The following is a 19400-nucleotide window of genomic DNA, read 5'->3' as shown; positions in this document are numbered from 1 at the left end:
AACTACCTAGTGGGAAGCTCTACGCACTCTTGAGTTGCAATGTGAAGTGATGTCAGCTGTGTCTGAAATGGAAATATGTTGAACCTTTTTTCCTATGTTACTGTGCCGTCCTGCATCACTCAAGAGTGTGAAAGTCCTTCCGACAGCGGCGCGGTCAAGTCTGACCACCGGCGCTCCAGGTTTTCTGAGCAGACATTGCAGCCTAGGCTTAGACGGATGACTGCAGGACTTCACACTGAGCCTCTTTGTGTGGGTGTGTGTGGGGGTGTGCATGTGTGTGTGTGGTTAATAATGCACCTCAATCCCCTTGTTAAAAAAAAATGTTTTGACACACAAGACAAGGAAGCAGGGAAGCAGGAAAGCATCTCCCCTCGTTTGACAGGAGATCAACAGCTCCCAACAAGCTCTCGCACTGCAAAAGCCTCCTCACAATCTCACGCGGCGGTGAACTTGTAGCGGAGGCGCACTGCCTGCCACAGCGCCGTCTGGCATTGTGCTGGGGCTGACAGGGAGTGGCTCATTGGTATTAAAATCACCGCAGAGTGCAGCGCCCTTAAAGAGGCACCGCTCGGTGTCACGCCGGCAGCATCACGCACACCGAGATGCGTCAAAAACTCTGCCATCCAGTTAAACACGCGGCACGCATTTGTGACCGCATTGAAATGCAAATATGCACGATGGGGCCAATCTGGAAATGATTAATTGCGATCTGAAAGGAGAGAAATCACGCCCAAGAAGCGGTGGGTCTGGCTGCCGCGCAGCGTCAGGGTCAAATTTGGTTTGCAAATTGGTGTTAGTGCAGCCATCAGCCAAGCTAAATTAATCAAACACCAGGGCTCTCCTGTTCAACAACAAACTAGTGAGAAATTTCTCCATCACTCTGAAGAGCTCAAGAGCCTCTTGCACACTCCACTACTTATTTTCCTTCCCCATTGCACATCTCTCTCTCTCCTCTAAGAGCTGACCTTTCCCTCCCACACCTCCGCTTCTTCCTGCTCTTTTCTGCTCAGCTATGCGTGGATCGGAGGCGATAACCAGCTCTGCTTGAGCTGGAGGACCCTCGATAACCTTCCTCTATCTGCCCTGGTTCTATTCTCAGCGGAGAGCGAAAAGGTGAGTTGATAAAAGAAAGAACAGGAGGGCAGAAAGGAGTGAGCCTTAACCTTTGTGAGCAAAACAGCGGGCGTGATAAAGACAAGGGGAAAAAAAGGGAGGGAAGCACTGGAAAATAACTCAACAGGAGGAGATTGATTCAGTAGATTGGTATGAGAAACAACAAGCGACTTTTTAAACAAACTTTACATTCAACCACCAGAAATCCAACAAAGAAAAACCTTAAATTTTTCATGAACTTCCCCTTTACAAGTACAGATGCACCAAACAGGAGTTCCTCTAGGTGATACCAATCTCAGGATTTCTTTGAGGTTTGATCAGCTGATTCTCAGGACTTTTTTGTATTAAAGCATAAAATAATATCCTTTGATAAAGGCAGCAGTTCTGAATAATAGAAAAAAGAAGTAGCTACACTAAATTAATTTAAGTCCCTAGCTGTTTTCTGATTTCTATTTGACTCAAAAAGTTCAAAATACAAGTTTACTGAATCATTCATAAACAAAAAAGGCGGATTTTCTTCGTTTTGATGCATTTAACCAAATATTCACCGATCAGAACAGCTCAAGTGAAAACTGACCAGTTCTGATCTCTGACCGCTTCACCGGATGAATATCAAAAACCACGAAAAAAAAAAATACGGAGTAACGTTGCTTCTGCAGATTGCATGACGCGGACCAAGACTAATATAATCAGGGCTCAACTAAACAGTTAATTAGCTTCCTAATGCTGGTTCGCAGACATGGCGCTGCAATAAAATTGATTTCAGCATTTTGCCTAACTGAGTAACTAATCTCCCATCTTCCGACCATTTCTTCTAATTGCAGCGCAAAGGAAAAGCGCCAACTGGGGAGAAACGATTAAGGTAGTGCCGGGGAAATGATATCACTTTCATACTCTGCCCTCTTCAGTTTCAGAGCGACTCAGGCAAAGGGAAACTTGCTCGTAATACAGGAGGGGGGGGAAACGGGCACAAATGAGCCCCTAATTGTGTTGCTCGCTCTGCCTTCAGGTTGCATCTTGCAGCAGAGGTGCAGGCAGTCCTAATAAATTAAATCCACAGCAGAGCATGTAGGTAATCCATTATCTATCCCATAACAGAGCTTCCAGGGAATATCAATCTGGGCAATTAGAGCAGAGACAATAAACAGAAAAAAAAAAAAAAAAAACCTGACATGCAAGTCTAGCAGTTTTTAACCCCACAGAGCTCTTCGGAGACGAGAAGAGAGAGTCATTAAAAGTCAATTTACAGACAACACCTGCAGAACAAACATGGGAAAACCAGGAGAGACACGAGGATGAGCTTGGCTGCGGAACAATGCAGAGCGAAGCCTCTTATTTGCTGATCTTGGTTAATTATCCTGCTAATGGAAAGCAGATGCACCCGCTTGCAAACTAGCCAAGAGATTTCAATGCACCAGAGAGAATAAAAAACAAAAACACCACAACACCAACGCTTCACTCTTTGCACAAACCAGCAACTTATACAGCCGATTGAAATCAATTTTCTGCAAAAACTTGGAAGTTGGCGAGAAGAAGGATGAAACAGAAATGTTTGCGTCAAGTAAAGCATGCAAGGTCAATATCTGAGGCTGGCAGGTCATACCTGCGTGCCCGGCAGCTCTGCCCTCCATCCCGTCTGCCGTGCAACCGTTTAGTTTCCATCGTACGGGAGGCGCAATCTGCTGGAGAGGAGGCTGGAGTTGCCTCCCAGCCGCCTGCTGCCTCCTGCACTCCTGCTCGACTGAGTGCGAGCGGAAGACGGAGGAGAGGAGAGTGTAGTGGGAGACGACAAGGGGAGGAGTGGGTGTCACAAAGAGAGAGAGCAGGGAGGAAGGAGGGAGGAAGGAAGAGCACAAGTCTACCTGCCACAACCCATCAAGCCAGCCAGCCTTGGAGACAGAGCCAAATCAACAGCTGGCCCGTGTGATGTCAGAGCGCCAGCAGCCAGTCGCTGTAGCCGAGGGCCGGCCGGCGATACGGAGCAAAGACTGAACCAAAGTCGCTAGCTAAATGGGGCTCTTCATTAGCTACTCTGCTTTAGGATGGGGGTGGGAGGTAGAGAAAGGAGGTGGAGGAGAGGCCAGCCGGGGACATGGGATGGATTGAAGGAGACTGAGAGGAAGAAGAGGGGAGAAACCGGCAGGGTGGGAGGAGAGCGAGGCAGGCAGAGAAAAAGAGGCAACGAGAAAGCAAAAAGGACAAGGAGAAATAGAGAGCCAGCTAGGTGCGCCACGACCAGGTGGAGAGTCGATGGGGAGGCGTTGGCTGCTGCGCGGCCGAGCTGTTCCATGGGCTACCTTCCCATTAAAGCTGGCACCCTGCTTTTCCACACTCAGACAGCCAACACCTGAAATGCAACGCCCCCGCATTTCCTCTAAATCTACATTTAAATATAGCAGAATTAAAAGAAAGCTGATTGGTTATTGTGTGGGAAAGAGCTAATATGCGCTGCAGCAGCTCCACTTCCCAAAGCGCTCTCGTCGGCGACTTACTGACAAGCTGTCAAAGACGCGGCGAGTCACAAACAGGTCCAAGTCTAGACTGCCATGATGTGATTGTTTTCGTCCCTTTCAGCCGCGCCGACTTTAACGGCGAAACACAGTGGGCGGAAAAAGTTCCTTCTGTCACTTAGCAACCGACATCCAGGCTGCGACAAACGATCCGATCCAACCCTGCCTCGTAATTGTACCTTTCGTTATGCCAGGTCTCGGAAGAATTTATTATTGGGCTTTCTTAATCCCGTGAAAAGGTCAGCAATTGGACAAACAATTTATGGACAGGCGAATGAATTATTTAATGGGCCTAGCTCCCCTCACACAACCAAATATTAGAGCCAGGAGATATCCCCCCCTTTCCTCCAAGGGAGGCGATGAATAATTTAGTCATCAGGGGCCACCTCTTTGGTGAAAGCTATTACACGGCAACCTCAACCTCAATATGTGATAATGTCATCGGCGGTAAATTCGCTCTAACCTGCGGAATGAGTGGTCAACCGAGCCGCCGCGGCAACGGGTCGGGCAGCCGCGGGGCAAACTGTTGGGGCAAGCAATTATTAGCATTTATTTCAAGCTTTAGCAGGGGCTGTTCTACAGATTGCACACAATCACAGGAGGCCATTTGAGCTATGAATTAGCACATTTTAATAGTGCACTCAACATGGGTGAAATAATTGCTTATATTGATGCCACTTGTGGTAAAATATCTTCAGTGAATGTTATATACAGTGCTGGTGGTGCAATAAAAATGATCCCATCATGACGCTTAGCCTCATTGGTGGCAACTCTTGAGCTCTTATAGCTGTCTCTGTCAATTTCTGCAAACTCAATGAGGCAATAATTATCAGGGTCGGTGCATCTGCTTGATAGCAATTATAGTTTCCTTTTTAAGCAAGTATAAATTTGGGTAATGGAATTTTTGATTTATGGCCCATGAGGAGGATAAAGATTCACTTTAAGCCACCTTTTACCGGCCAACATTAAGATGAAGTCCGTAATACTAAGTACTAATGTGTCTTTTATTTTTTTAAGACTTAGTGATATGACTAACTCCACAAACTCTGGCTCACTTCTAAATTTAAATGTGAGCAAATAAGCTTCTATAGGTCTGTGGTTGCAAGGTTTCCCCAGAAAACTTGCTAAGCTCGGTGGTTGGGTCCTAGGGCAGTCATTCATCCAGCACCTGTCGTGTTTCTGAGTTAAAAAATGTTTAAAGTTGACAGGAAATTTGAAAATATCACTTGATAATTATGTGCTATTGGAAGATTAATATCTGAACACCAACTATAAAGTCTTAAAAATGCAAACATTTACAAAAAGACTTACAAAAATAAACAATGATAAGCCTGAAAGGGGCAGAAATAAAGCCTGGTTATAATATACTGGGGGAAACCAAAGGTTGCTTTTCAGGCGCTTTTCTCAAAAATAATAATAACAGATAAGCAATAGTAATGGTTTTTATGGGGGTTTTTTATGCTTTTATTTTAAAAAAACTAGAATTTTTGTTCATAATTTGATTTCAACAAAATCTCTGGTTCTAAAAGGTTATGGTTTCTAAGTATAGTTCAGCAGTACTCCTCCCTGAACTATTGCTGCACACTACCAGTCAGATGGCTGAAAGAAGGCTCCCCCAGACACCTCCCATCACTTAGTTTTTGGTCACAAAGAACATACAAGCGGTTTATCTGTGAAGGAACTAAAAATCAACTGGTTGCAACTCTGAAATGGTTAATTCTGTAATATTTTAAACCAAAACAACAAATACCAGCATTACAATACAACACACAAAACTTAATACAGAAAATCATTTTTGTTTGTTATTTTTTACTGGCCAATGCCTACATCCCTATCTGTTTATTTGTATTTGGTAGTCCCTCTAGGCTATATTTCTGGTACCTTCACCTGTGCAAAAAAACAAGTTGTCAACAGAACAAACGCTCACTTTCTAATTAAGTTAACTTGTCAATTACTGCTGTCATGCTACACAGAAAGGCTGATCCAAAACAACAAGTTCAACACCACCAACCTCCATTAAAACCCATGACAATTTAATTTTCTCTCTGTCCTGAACAAGTTAATAGAAACACAGATTTGTATGAGGTTTTCATTCCTTAAATAAATGTGACAACATTTCGGGAAACGTAGCATCTGTCCAAGCAGCTAAGAAGGTTAAATACGGCCATACTTCTGAAATGGACTCAAACAGCGATGCAGCAACTAAGGTGGGAGTCGCAGCAGGCCTAAAAGTTGCTGAAATATAATATATTATTTCATAACTGCTGTTTGGTTTTCCAGAAGTTTTGTCGATATAATTTATCACCGTTTTGGACACGAATGCAATTTTAGTTTCGAGGTGTTTCTTTCATACACAGCGTGCACCATTTTGGCGTTGGTGGATGTCGGGGCTAAGCTAACGATCCTTACCTGGCACCGCGGCGTGCTAACGGCCAAACACCGGCGCCCTGAGCTGTCACACAGCACACACCAGACCTGCTTCTTGCTAACTAGCTCCGGTTTCAGGACTCCAACCATAAAGATATGATTATTAACAACTAAAGTGTGTGGCAGGATGCTCTAGGTATCTTTTAACGTTGCCTTACCCGCTTTGGTTTACACTCGGTGAAGCAGCCGTTGTTCCCTACCGATGGTGAAGTAGCTACTGTTTGTGGCGGAGTAAAGGAGGATCCAGCGGACAGCAAGCTGCCTGTGCGTCAGTTCCTCACGCTGCAAACGTACGGTGTTCAAAACATGTCACGTCTTGTCGTAAAACAAGTTTTTCTTTTTTTTCTCTTCCTTTTCTCACTTACAGTATGGTAGCAAGCGTGGAGTGGACGTATCTTTTTTTTTAAATACCGTCACTTGTTTCGCACTTTTTAAAAAAGTGAATGGAAGTTGCTTACAGTTTTCAGTTGAGCTGTGTCGTAAGAAGATACTTTACGACGGCAGTGACGTAGACGGAGTGTGAGTTGAAGCTACCGCGAAACTGTTTCCCTTGAGTCCACACACTGACTGCAGCGTTTTTTTATTATTATTATTTAATCGACAACGCCAATAATGTTGTCTTCAGCCTGGTAAGTTATGTAATTGAAAAGTTGCTTGTAAACAACCACTTGGGAGTCTTTTAGAGCTCGGCTTGTCTTGCAGAATTAAATATATGTAAACAAAAATATGCTGTACAAAATCTGGAACTGTAAAAAAAAAAAAATATTGCGTGGCTTCTAAGTTGGTATTTTATTTCTTATTCATTTATTGACGTTAACAAACCACAGTTCATGCTTAAACTCTTTGAATACAACGCAGGGTGGTTCCAAATCGTGGGGTCGGGTGCGCCTTTTAAGTCGTGAAAAATCTGCTGTGGGGTCCTGAGGTGATTTATTGAATTATTTTTTTTATTACAGACCTAATTTCACTATGTAGATCTGATTTTGGGCTGTGCATTTTGTCTAAATCCTGATCACATTTGACATGACTCAATAGTAAAAATAATAGTTTAGGTTTTGTTTGAAGTGAGATTTATGTTAGTTCCTGGAGTAGCCCAGTCCTAAAATGATTATAATATAAATTAGTCTGAAATTTATTGTAATTATTGTAATAATTGAAGACTTGTACCGTTGAATATTTAGAAATGGTGGCTACAACGTCTTTAGCTGTGCCTAAGGATAACAATTTGATTTAAGTTCACCTCAAAACCTGGTTGTGAAATCATACTCAGTGATACCAAAATGTGATTAATCAGATTTAATATCTGATGTAACAAGATGTTTGGAAAGCTTTTTTAAATGAAATCATGATTTAAAAACTGCATTATGTAATTACTCAGGTTAACTTTGTCTGAGATTGAAATTAGTCTGCTTGTATTTTCTAGATTTTAAATCACATCCTACTGCCAGTAATGGATGAGAGTGACCAACAGAAATCTGACTGTGACACAAGATGGGTGCAGCAACTGTCAGGACTTCCTCCCAAGCTTCTGCAGCGCCTGATGCCTTTTCAAAGGGAGGGAGTGGAGTTCGCTTTGTCTCAGAATGGACGGTGAGCGACTTCATCTTCTGGATTCTTCAGAACAGTTAGTTAGGGAGCTGTACATAATGCTCAGACGAGTCCTCACTTTGTTTGCAAAATGAGCCTCGGCGTTCAGGTTCTCAGTCTTTTCCTGCGTTCAGCATAAGCTGCACTACCACACCAGGATTTGTTCATTTCATCCCCCGCTCCAGTTGGGCGGAGGGTCAACCTACAGGGAGCAAATCCGAGGGATGCTGCTGGCGTTGAGCAGCCGTATTGATTTAGGAACACTGGAAGGCTGTGCTTTCTGGCACGGACAGGTCAGGGGTCAATTTGCTCTCTCTGCACAATGCAGACAGCTACCTTGCTCGATTGGCATTAGTGTGACTGCAGGGAACAAACAGGTATTGTCTTAGAAGGCACAGTGCTTCATCTAAACATAATTAATGATTAGACGATGGTAACTGATATTAATCTGTATTAAAAATATTTTTTTTATGTTTATTTTTGAGGTGCATTGCATCAAAAAAGCTGAATTGATTGATTTGAACTAGAATGACAGCAATTAAGTTAATAACAGAAGTGCGACCGCTTCATTATCTTCATACAGAGGCGAAAACTAAAGCTGATGATCAGCAGAATTTCTTGCAGAAAAAGCATATTTATACTGAACCAACAACAATTTAGTGGAGCTGTAACATTGCTGGGGTTTTAAGAAGGGAGGGGTTAGAAGATTTCTTGAAAATACAGAGTATCACCACCTGAAATTAAGGTACAGTGGACATGACAAGCTGACAGCTGAGAAATAAATGGCAGCCTGTCATAAAATAGCTCCTGAAATGCACTGCACATCATATACTGATGTAAGATATCTACCAGCGTAGGAGGATTCGTGGGTGGATTTTTTATTTATTTTTTTTTCCCTCTCGCAGCCATTGTGTCTCTCTCCACATCCAGAGAGCTTCAAGTGTACCGAAGCAAAGCATCAAAATGTTGTCGCAAATTCTAAATACTTGCGGATCCTGTTGGATCGGCTTGTGTGGGAGGGCGAGTGAGTTTCATGGAGATAAACGGGGTGGAATGTGTAAAATATGTGGCTCGGCGCGACAATAAAAAAAACAAAGCAGTTGTTGATTGAATTGTTTGAAAAAGTTGAACCAAAGTTTGATACTAAAACAATCCATTAAGATGTTGTGGGGTTTTTTCTGACTTAGCTTGCAGCCAGATATTTGATAAAGCATATTTCTAAGCTGCTCTTCTGTTGAGTAGGGAGGGAGTTGCTAATGTGGTGATAGATCAATACTCTTCGTTTGCATCAAATTTGTGGTATCATATGAAATATTATTCCTAACATAGAATCTGTATGTAGAGACTTTTAGGCTAAGGAGGCTCATAGGACTAGAAGGAGCAATAAATTGTAAATACATATTTCTACAAATGCTAAGTTATCATCAAGTTGTAATTTAAATACAGGTTGGTGATAAAAATGTAGATGATAATAAAAACAAACAACTTCTCTAGCCCTTTTTATGTCTGGCGTAGTATTAATATCTCCATCCTTCAAAAAACAGATTATACAAACATCTGTTTTCTTTAGTATCTTTAACAATTCATCCTGAATTTTTACTTTTTTACATGATTGATAATAAAAAATGCTTAATTGTTGGGTAAAGCTATTTTCCTTTCATCTAAAAACATTTTTTGTCTTGTAAAGATGTGCCAAAACAAAATTTGAGGCTGTTTTCTGGTCTTAAATCTGCAGATTTCTTTTGCTATTTCTAGTTTCCCTATAAGAACTGTAACTCAAGTACAGGTGCACCAAAAAAATCGGTCCAGATTTTCTTAATTTTGGGTGATCTGGCAATATTTACATGAGAAACTGTTCTTATCTACCTCCGTAAATGTCTGAAAATCAGAAACCGTCCCCTTTAACCAACCCACCCACCAGGTCATAATAGCTAGCTTATCTTCTTTCTTGCTATATTTAGCAACTTTTAAGACATGAAAGTTAGATTCGGCGGATAAAATTATTTTTATCCAGCATTTTCCGACTGTAGTACATTTAAGCCTTGCTCTCTCTCGGCCTTTTGCAGCTTGAATATGTGGCTCAAAGCATTCAGTAAAACAACATAAATATTAAAAACATTTTTCTTTTAAATATTCTGTCATATGTATCACAGCTGATGTGTACATTTGCCTCTTTTTGGAGGTTTAATTCAAAAGTCACCAGAAGATGTCAGATGGTGGAAATGAACTGACGCATTGATACAAACCAACAGCACAAAAAGAGCAAACAAACAAATTAGCCAATTCAATAATGTAGTAGAAATTTGGATTTAAAGACACAGACATGATGAAAAACTAAAACCTTTCAAGATTTGAAAAGTTGTGTGCTTTCTATCTGTTAATCTACATTTAAATAAATTTTTTTGTCAACTATTTAAAGCAAGATTTAACGAGAAGCTACCAAAGAAAATATTGTGCTTTAAGACAGTTTTTCAAATCAAATACACTTAAATTTAAATTTTTCCCAAACTCAATAAATTCTACACACACAAGGACAAAGGAGCAGTATCTCTTTACTAAAGGAAACTTTTGATTTAATGAGATACGAAACAAATGCCAGATCAAACCGGTGCAAGACGACTGTAGATAAATGGAATAATAGAGATAAAAACTAAATTCGGGGTATGTTAACTAATAAAGGTCCACTAATACCTCCTTCCTTGCTCCGTCTTTTGAGTTGATGTGTTAAGTTTTATGTTCTGTGATAGACATAATTGTGAAAACATAAAGCTCAACCTCCTGAAACACTTTATTATTACGTTATCCATTTTAAGAGTCGGTTTCATTTGTAGAACATCTTAGCTGTAATCTGGGTCATTTATCACCAGCAGTAGAATTGCTCTAATATTGTAAATAGGAAAACATCTCTATTATATTCTCAAGGTGCCTCACTTACAGTATTTACTTTCCTAACACTAAATTTCATTCCTTCCTAATAAGGCATGAAACTTGTAATGGCTTTTTTTTATTATAATAGGATTTTTTTGGTGTTGTGTAGACAGCAGGAGATGGATTCTGTTAAACAGCATGAAAAATTTCACTCACCATAAATTACCCGAAGCCTTAATAGGCAAGCTAACAATATTTGGACAGTATCCATCCAGGACATTAAGAAGAGGTTTATAGAAAAGCTACACATCATAAATAAATGTTAGAGCCTACTGGGCCCGTATTGTGCATGAGAGAGAAGAATTATTTTATTTAGAGGCACTTAATGCATATCGCAAAAAAAATAAGAGTTAGAAAAATATGTTCACTTAGCATTTGTAGAACTATGTATTTCTCAAGTAAATGCATCATTACTGAGCCTTTAAGTTCTTTAATGTACTGTGGTAAAAACAAAAGAACAAGATGTATGATTAAACATTTACACAATGCATCAAGACCGTTATGCAACCGTATTGTTACATCTACAGCGATGAAGAGGAAGGTAATGCTTGATGATGGTTACTTAAAGCTCCATTATAAAACAAGCAGATCTCTTTTTCATTTCATTCTGACTCATGTAGCTAGATTAATCTGCTCTGATTATTGAACAAGTGATATTTTTGAGTAGATCTCCACTGTAAAGCAATTTTTCTCTTTAAAATAACAACATATTTATCAAATCAGCTGCCAGGTGTCAGTTTTAAGCCCCGCCTTTTTGCCCAAATATGGTTTCTGGTTGCAGAAAGGACATTTTTGGCTCTAATTGATAGATTTTATACATTGGAGTATCATAACTGTATTTCCTTACAATGTAAAAACACAAAACAAAACATATCTTCAGTGTTAGCAGGTCATCACTGATGTAATATAATCTTTTTTTAGATGCCTTTACTGTCTGTTTCTGTTGTTTGCGAATAGCTTGAAACATAATCTAAGAATGTACTTTATGTAAATATCAAGCTTATTAAAGTTAAACAAGTGGGAAACTTGATCCTTGTGCAAATGTTGCCTTAGAGTATGAAGAAAGGAAGATGCAGCTAATGAGTTTCGGAGCACAAAAACCAACTTTTTTTTACACACCATTAAAACCCTCTAGGGTTTTCTGCTCAGATCTTTGTGAATCCAGCGTATGGACTTCACTCTGAACCTTGAAAGCGTGCGATATCCAAGTGGGTCCAAACATGGAGTCAGCCTTTTGTCCGGCATCCCACACTCGGCAGAGATCACCGCAGGTCCGGTTCTCCAGAGGAGAGTCTTTTCTTTTTTTTTTTACCTTGGCTGGAAAATTGGGGTTAGACACGGGTCCGCACAACACATCACCGCATAGAGGTCAGAGCCATCAAATCAGCGCGGCCAGCTTGGGAGGCAGCGGAGCCCATTTCCTGACACTTTGGGGCTCGTGGGTTTCGGAGATAACATTAGAAAGATGCTGCGACGGGGCGCGTGCCGTCGTCAGGCAACAGCTCCGCAGTGCGCTCGCAGTCTCAAACCGTCAAGACGACACTCAGGTTATTTAAAGGAGGATGATTAATGTGTTGAGAAATGGCAAGCACCTGCCCCAGCCACACTCCCTCCCGGGGTTGTGTGTGGGTGTGCGCGCAGCTACATATATGTATGTGTCGTCTCGGAAGAGTTGGTACCGGTGTGTGTTTCCACTTTATATGCCTTTTGTTTGCACTTTTCACACACATACAGGAGCTGGAGTGTGTGTGCGCATGCTGGGGTGTGTGTTTGTGCATTGCGCTGACTGAGCCGGTGTGTTGGCAATTAGAAAAACCACCAGTGGCAAGGTGCACATTAATCATGTTCCTCAGCTGAAAGAGAGAAATGGGGCGGAGATGGGAGGAGGAAGACGAGAAGGAGGACGAGAGAGAATAATGAGCGACTCAGTCTGAGGTATTCAGAGGTGCTCTGTTGCACCGCTGCTGGTGACACAATGTTGGAAGCATTTATGGAGGAAAAAAATTAAAAAGGAAGGTCATGACAATGAGCTCAGGCCCACTGGACAAAGAAGCAGAGGTTGATCTGCGCTGCATATTTTCCACAGGGACGACTTCAGCTGATGACCGTGTCACACTTTCATTGTTCTTCATAGTGTTCTGCTTGGCAGTTTAATGGCCGCTCAAGCACATTGGATCACAAACATCCTATTTAACTTTCAGCCCTTCATGTAGGAGGAAAGAAAACTGGCAGTGAAGAAAACAGTGACTGTTCGACCGAGTAAAAGTGAGGTGAGGTTATGACAGAGTGAAGCAGGGATGCAACTTATTGATAGTTGAGTCCATTTTCTTAAAACTTTCTCATGTAGCAAGAACCCCGACAGTCTTTCCATAACATAAAGAGCTACAAAATCCTTAAATTGTAAAAAGAATTTTGTGTCAGCTATATTAAAAACTGACTGAATTAACAGAAAATCTTAGTATTCTCACATTATTAAACTTAGATATATTTATAAAATAGAACAAAACAGGAACCTCTTAGGTTGCTCAATAGAAAAATGAAAGATAAAAATAATAAAATATGTGAAACACTTAATCCTGGCATTAAGGTGAAACTTAAGGAGTTTTATATTTCTAAAGTGTATTTTCCATCCCACACCGGACTCTGTTTGGACTCTCTTTCCCACTCTGGTATGGCCCCACCATCTTTATTTCTGTATCAACTGACTCTGCTTAAGGACGACCACCTGTGCCCTCTGCTGGATGGAGGCCAAATTACAACACTAAAAGAAGGTTTAAGAGGACATTATTAGCTAATCAATTGGAACTAATTTTAATCTAATGGACTGATTGTTTGCACCCCTATAGTGAAGCTTTTAGTTAGTATCTAAGTAAAAGGAAATATTTTACTTAAAGTTGAGACATAAATCCATTACAAAACATCAAATCTTACAAATTAAAGTTATCTGAGATCAAACTTTTGTAGCTTTTTTTGTGGAAATGGCTGAAACCCTGGGTTACTTTCCTTCTACAAACTAATTGTCAGTGAAATGCAGATGTGGAAACTCTGAAAATCCAGAATTTTTTTTAGCTTGCATAGGTTTTTGTCGTCTGTGATGTTTTTTTTATTACTTTGTGTGATTCTCGTATCCTTTGCTGTATTTTGATCACAAACTGAGAGATTAATTAATGATTTACGCGAGTATTTTTTCCAGATATATACTGCTTATTTAAACAGAATTATGAAAACGTCTTCCTATAATAAAGCAGAAATTAGAGAAATAAAATCAAAAAGAAGATGCTTTCCTAAAAAACACAGAATTATCCAGCTGAAGCAGTGGTGTAAATATTGAATGGCACTCAAGCTTAAGTAGCATAGCAGCACAGACCCAAATTAGTAGTGACAGATTTGTGGGACATCCAAGAGAAGAGGCAAACCAGACAGGCGGTCCTATTGGATCGCAGAACCCTCACGCTACACAGACTGTTGTCTTCACCTGTAAATTATTAAAGCCAGACTAATTTAGCCTCTCTGTTTCCTTTGTTTTTCAGATGTATGATTGCCGATGAGGTAAGTACACCACTGTTGTTTGGAAATCTATTTTCCCACCCCCCCCAAAAAATGAACCTGCAGCCTGCCAGATGAGTTTGTCAGCTCTCTGCTGCAGTCCCACGTGCCTAATCGCTTTTGACACTAGAATCATTGTGAGACCTTATTACTCCTGGGCCTCACATGAGCTCAGCCGTCACATGCAATTTGCCGCCGAGGGCTTCCCTTTGCGATTGACTTGTTTTCCCTTCCCCAGATGGGTTTGGGGAAGACGGTCCAGGCCATCGCAGTGGCGTGCGCTTACAGAGCGGAGTGGCCCCTCCTGGTGGTGGTGCCCTCCTCTCTCAAATATCCCTGGATCGAGGAGCTGGAGAGGTGGATCCCAGAGCTGCAGCCCGGAGACGTCAACTTGGTGGAGAGCAAGAGCCATACCATGTAGGTCAGGGGCGTCAAACTCCTTTTTGTTTTGGGGCAAATCAAGATTATGGATGCTCTTAAAGGGCTGGTTGTGCCAGAATGTATTGATAAAACCTGTTAAAATGTTAAAAATATTAACGAATTCTTAAAATTAAATAATATTGAACATCTTTTCAGTCCTTAAAGAATTTTGCGATTGTTTTTTGTGATTTTTTTTGTAGTAGAAATCAAAGTGCTTGTAGTATTTGCAATATTTGCGCTTATTTATGACGGTAAATGTGACTTTTTATTACTCACTGTGTAGATCATGGATTAGAATCTGACATCAATTAATCCTGAGGCAGCTGTTTAGTACAAGTAAGAAAGTTTTTGACAATTTTTGAGAAAAATCTGCACAAAAGTGCGGAGATTTGTTGATTTTGCGTGAAATACCACGATAGTTCTCAAGAAACTGGAGGGAACAGATAAAAACTGCATTAATTTGATTGAAAACATAAAATTTAAGCAGTCTTAATATTTAAATAGAATCAAACTGCCCTCGAGTTTGACACTTGATGTAGGTCATCCTTCCACTTTGTTTTCTTTGCAGAAATCGACGGGAACAATCAAAGCCAGTGGTTTCTGTTCTGTTATGCATTAGGCTGCAACTTTAATTAAATTACATTTTGTGTCACAAGCCACCTGATGAGTATTAGAGGTGTGAATGATTAATGAATGTTAATGGCTCCATGCATCTGAAGGTGCATCTCAATGAATCTCGGTGCGTTGCTTTGTCAAATTAACATAAGCACACACGTCAACTTTTTCATGAATATTAATGCGTTTATCTCCATCCCAGAGCATCTTTTTCATGTAAAAAAATGTCTTTAATGTAGAAAAACTTTATCTGCATTGGAGTGATATGCTATCTAGTGTGTGTGTTACACTTCTCAATTCACTTTGGTTAAAAATGCTTTAAAAACATTAAAAATGCTCAGATATTTTGGTTGTTTTCTCAAAAAGAAGCAGAGTTAAATAAAAATATTTTGTGTGCAGAATAAAGTTAAAATATTTTGTATTTTGAATGCCTGATTTCATAATTTAAATTTAAATTGTATCACTATTTTATGGGGTATTTATGGGCTTAACAGGAAAGGTTATCACCATAAATAGTGACTCTTTTGGTAACTGTACGGTAGTGATTGTAGTCGAATCTCCACAAATGCAAATATTGCTCTTAAAAAGCAGCTTCTTCAGGACACCAGTAACATAAAAATAATTTTAAAAAGTCCGATTTTCATCAACAAACTGCACATAGAAGCTGAATTTAATAATATTTTTTGATTTTCATTGAAACCAACAGCAGAAAAAAAGAGTGAAAATAGCAAATTCAGACAATACTATTAGTTTTTGGGGTTTTCAGACATTATTAAATGGAATTTATTTTTGTCACAATTTATCCAAACTCTTATAATAACAATAAACGATGAAAGAAATGCCGGTCTTTACTAATAACTTGAAACATCATCAACAAATAAAAGAAGACGTTAATTCAGGGTTGTGTAATACTATTTGGGCGACTGATTTATAATAAATTTTTATAAAATATATGAACAAAGAAACTATTTAATGTGGCAACTAGTCAAACTAAACAAGCCCCTTAAACTGCAAAAACACAAAATCTTACCAAGTACTTTGGTTTAGTTTCTAGTGCAAATATCTTATTGTACTTAAAACAAGAAAAACTAATTTAGAAGTAACTTTTATTTAGGAAATAATTCCTTAATTTCGATGAAAAAGTACTGATTCCATTAGCAGATTATGTCTCTTATAACAAGACATATTTCCCATGTTATAAATTAATTTATCTGCCAATGAAACAGGCAAGATGTTTACTTATCTTGCTGAAAAGTAATTTGTTTTTCATATTTTAAGTGTAATAAGATATTTGCACTAAAAAACACTTGGTAAGATTTTGTGTTTTTGCAGTGCTGATATAAAAGTAAAACTTTTTATCAGCTAATTTAATTTCGTCCGTCTGATATTAATATGGTGTTTGAGAACACTTTCATTCGTAAATTTAGGAAACTCAACAACAAAACATTAAATTAAATTAAATCCACGGCGATCAGAGATGCTGGGGATTAAGTCGCACTCTTCCTCACAGGTAGAGTGCGACTACCTGTGAGTAGGAACACAAAGTTCTCCAGGTACTTTGTGTTCCTGGAGTGAATTTTAATTACCAGGTTCTCTGCAGCAAGCTGGAAACTTCTGTATTCTGCTGTGTCACTTAGAGCAGCAGCAGCAGTGTCACATTCAAGATGCATTTGGATTATCATTCACTTATTGTTCCTGAAAACCCTCAGTTTAATTTATTGTATTACCTGTACCTGTTCACAAACTGTTCCATAAACTCTTAAAATTAAACATTATTGAACATCTTTTCAGTCCATCCAGAATTTCGTGATTCTTTTGCAATAAAAATTGGTGTTAGTGGTTCTAATTTGGAAATATTTGTGCTTAGTATTATAGTAAATGCAACTTTTTAGTCAGTTTCTTGAGAATTATCGTGGAAATTCACGCAAAATCAACAAATCCCCACACTTTTTTGCACTAGTATATAATAGGGAGTTTATTGCAGATTTTTCTCAAAAATTGTCAAAATCTTTCTTACTGCACAGCGAGTTATAAAAGGTCGCATTTAACGTCATAAATAAATGCAAATATTTCCAAATTGGTACCACAAACACAATTGTTATTGCAAAAAATCGAAAAGTATCACTAAATCCTGGGGGGACTGAAAAGATATCAAATAATATTATTTCATTTTAAGGATTCATTGATATTTTAACAGTTTGTGAACTTTATAAATACATTCTGACACAACCGGCCCTTTGAGAGGATTCATGATCTTGATTTGGCCCAATCCAAAATGAGTTTGACACCCCAGGTATAAATCATGGACTATAATCTGACATTAATTATGGCTGAGGCAGTTGTTTAGTAAAAGTAAGAAAGTTTTTGACTATTTTTGACTCCCAATTATGTATTAGCGCCAAAGCAGTGCAGGGATTTGTTGATTTTCCGTGAATTACCAAAATAATTCTCAAGAAACTGGAGGGACTGATTGATATAATTTGGCAGTAAACAGATAAAAGCGGCATTGATTTGATTGGCAACATAATATTTAAGCACAGTTAGTGTTTAGTCTAGAGTAGAGGGCCACATAAAAAGCTACGGCGTGCCGGATTTGGCCCACGGGCCCCCTTGACACATATGCTGATGAAAAGACACTTTTGAGTTTTTTATTTGTAAATAATCTTGAAAATCACACCCTGTACTTCCACTTCACTCCTTGTTTTTTCCTCTCTCATAAGATACAAAGAAAATATATTGAAGTTTGAGGCTGCAGCATGTCTGAAATGTGAAATGAGAGGCGGTGAACACACCCATGCAGGGCAGCAGGGTGCACAGCCTCATAAGTGTTCCAGATATTCCTTATGAAAGTGAAAGGTTACAGCTATTATTTGAGCTTAAGGGAAGGTTGCCCTTATAACAGTCTGCCTGCTGGCAGAGGCTGATATGTTCTGCTTCAGCTCTTGCAAGCAGTAATAATTTACCCTAAAGAGATGTAATAAAGATAAAAAAAATAAAATAACGCAAATGTTTTTGGGAAACCGAGGCGGTGTGATGGACAGCGGAGGTGGGGCCGATAAATTAATCTCGGAGTGTCCCTCTATGTCAGGAGCCAGCAGGGGCCAATGCTTGACAGCGCTGACAGACAAATCATGTCAAGGCGACGCCTGCAATATTGAACAAGAGCTGAAAGTTTTCCTGGAGGAGGGAAAAAATGCTGTCCTTGGGAAACGGCCCTCATTTCCATGACTGTTTATTCAGGTTTGCATTGTGGACTTATGGTTGTTGTTTTTTTTTTTTTGCTTGGAAACATGTCTCTCTTATCATCTCAACTTTTCTATTGTTCTTCCTGCTTTTTGAAGTTTTTGAATGATACAAAGTTTCTATATTTGTCACTTGGAGGGGTGGAGGTGGGGGAGCCAGTGGGGGGGGACTCCCCACCTCGCATCACAGATGAGGTGCAAAGAGGTTGTGAACGCCTTCTGGGGAAAATGTGTCCTTGAACTGGATGTGTTAATGACTGAACATGGAGGCAAGAAGAAGAAAAAAAATTATGCAGCTTCTCCTAAAGTGGTGCTTTGACTGACTTGTGCTTTTGTAGAACATCAGTGGCGTCTTATTCCGGCGTTTCGGCTCAGAAACATGCGGCGAAGTGAAAGAATTAAAGCCTTCTAGATGCATGGAGCCTTCATGATTTGTTTCAGATCATCGCTGATTTTCATGCTGCTGAAAGTCACCTGTGTGTTTGTTTGTTTACCTGAGACTGTGCCTCTGTGTTTACGTTGCATAGCATATGAGTTTGGATGAAGAAAAAAACAGAAATTGTAATACATCATGTTTGAAGAGCTAAAGAAGGGATGTACGAAAAGTTTGCCTGAAGAAGTCGGTGGCTAAACACCTCATTGTTAAATAATTTGAGTTGGAGGCTCAGTTGCCGAAATAATAAATCCATAAGCATGAGAACAAATATTCAAAATCTATTTGATTGTAGCTGGATTAAAAGTTGCAGCCATTTTCTTAAATAGAAACATTTCAATGAAACATAAATGCTCAATATCATTAATGTCAAAAGCAATATTTTTTTTGTAAAGTGCAAATTACCTTGAGTTAAACGCCGTTTTGTAGCTAAATGCTGAGGTTAAATTTGAAAACCTTCAACATTTAAGAAGTTTTACCATTTTTTCTAGTCTTCTCCATTACCTTTTTTTTGTAAATTAAGATTAGAACAACTAGAGATCTAAATTAATTTTGAGTGAAATGCATTTTATGAAATGC

General features: G+C 39.4%; 2 protein-coding genes across 11 annotated transcripts in view; one reads left to right on the top strand and one right to left on the bottom strand.

The window, feature by feature from the left end:
• The window catches only part of r3hdm1 (R3H domain containing 1), a 41815-nt gene extending 35492 nt beyond the window's left edge, over positions 1-6323 (bottom strand). For 2 of the 9 annotated variants that reach the window (XM_032556037.1, XM_032556035.1), the window contains exon 1: positions 2717-3106. The gene's annotated coding sequence lies outside the window, so the exon portion shown is untranslated. Of the gene's footprint in view, positions 1-2716; positions 3169-6208 lie in introns of those variants that run through there. The other 7 variants (XR_004338200.1, XM_032556032.1, XM_032556038.1 and 4 more) reach the window with 7 other exon arrangements.
• Positions 6324-6450: 127 nt separating this feature from the next.
• zranb3 (zinc finger, RAN-binding domain containing 3) overlaps positions 6451-19400 on the top strand; it is a 98190-nt gene continuing 85240 nt past the window's right edge. For both annotated transcript variants that reach the window (XR_004338201.1, XM_032556039.1), the window contains exons 1-4: positions 6451-6679; positions 7474-7640; positions 14096-14114; positions 14350-14528. Coding sequence is in view for 1 of the 2 variants with exons in the window: in XM_032556039.1 (XP_032411930.1) it covers positions 7501-7640; positions 14096-14114; positions 14350-14528 (338 nt within the window). In the remaining variant the exon portion in view is untranslated. The remainder of the gene's footprint in view (positions 6680-7473; positions 7641-14095; positions 14115-14349; positions 14529-19400) is intronic.

This window comes from Xiphophorus hellerii, chromosome 24 (assembly GCF_003331165.1).
Source record: "Xiphophorus hellerii strain 12219 chromosome 24, Xiphophorus_hellerii-4.1, whole genome shotgun sequence".
Lineage (NCBI taxonomy): Eukaryota > Metazoa > Chordata > Actinopteri > Cyprinodontiformes > Poeciliidae > Xiphophorus > Xiphophorus hellerii.
The sequence above is the reverse complement of the archived record's forward strand: the minus strand, read 5'-3'. Positions and strand labels throughout refer to the sequence as shown.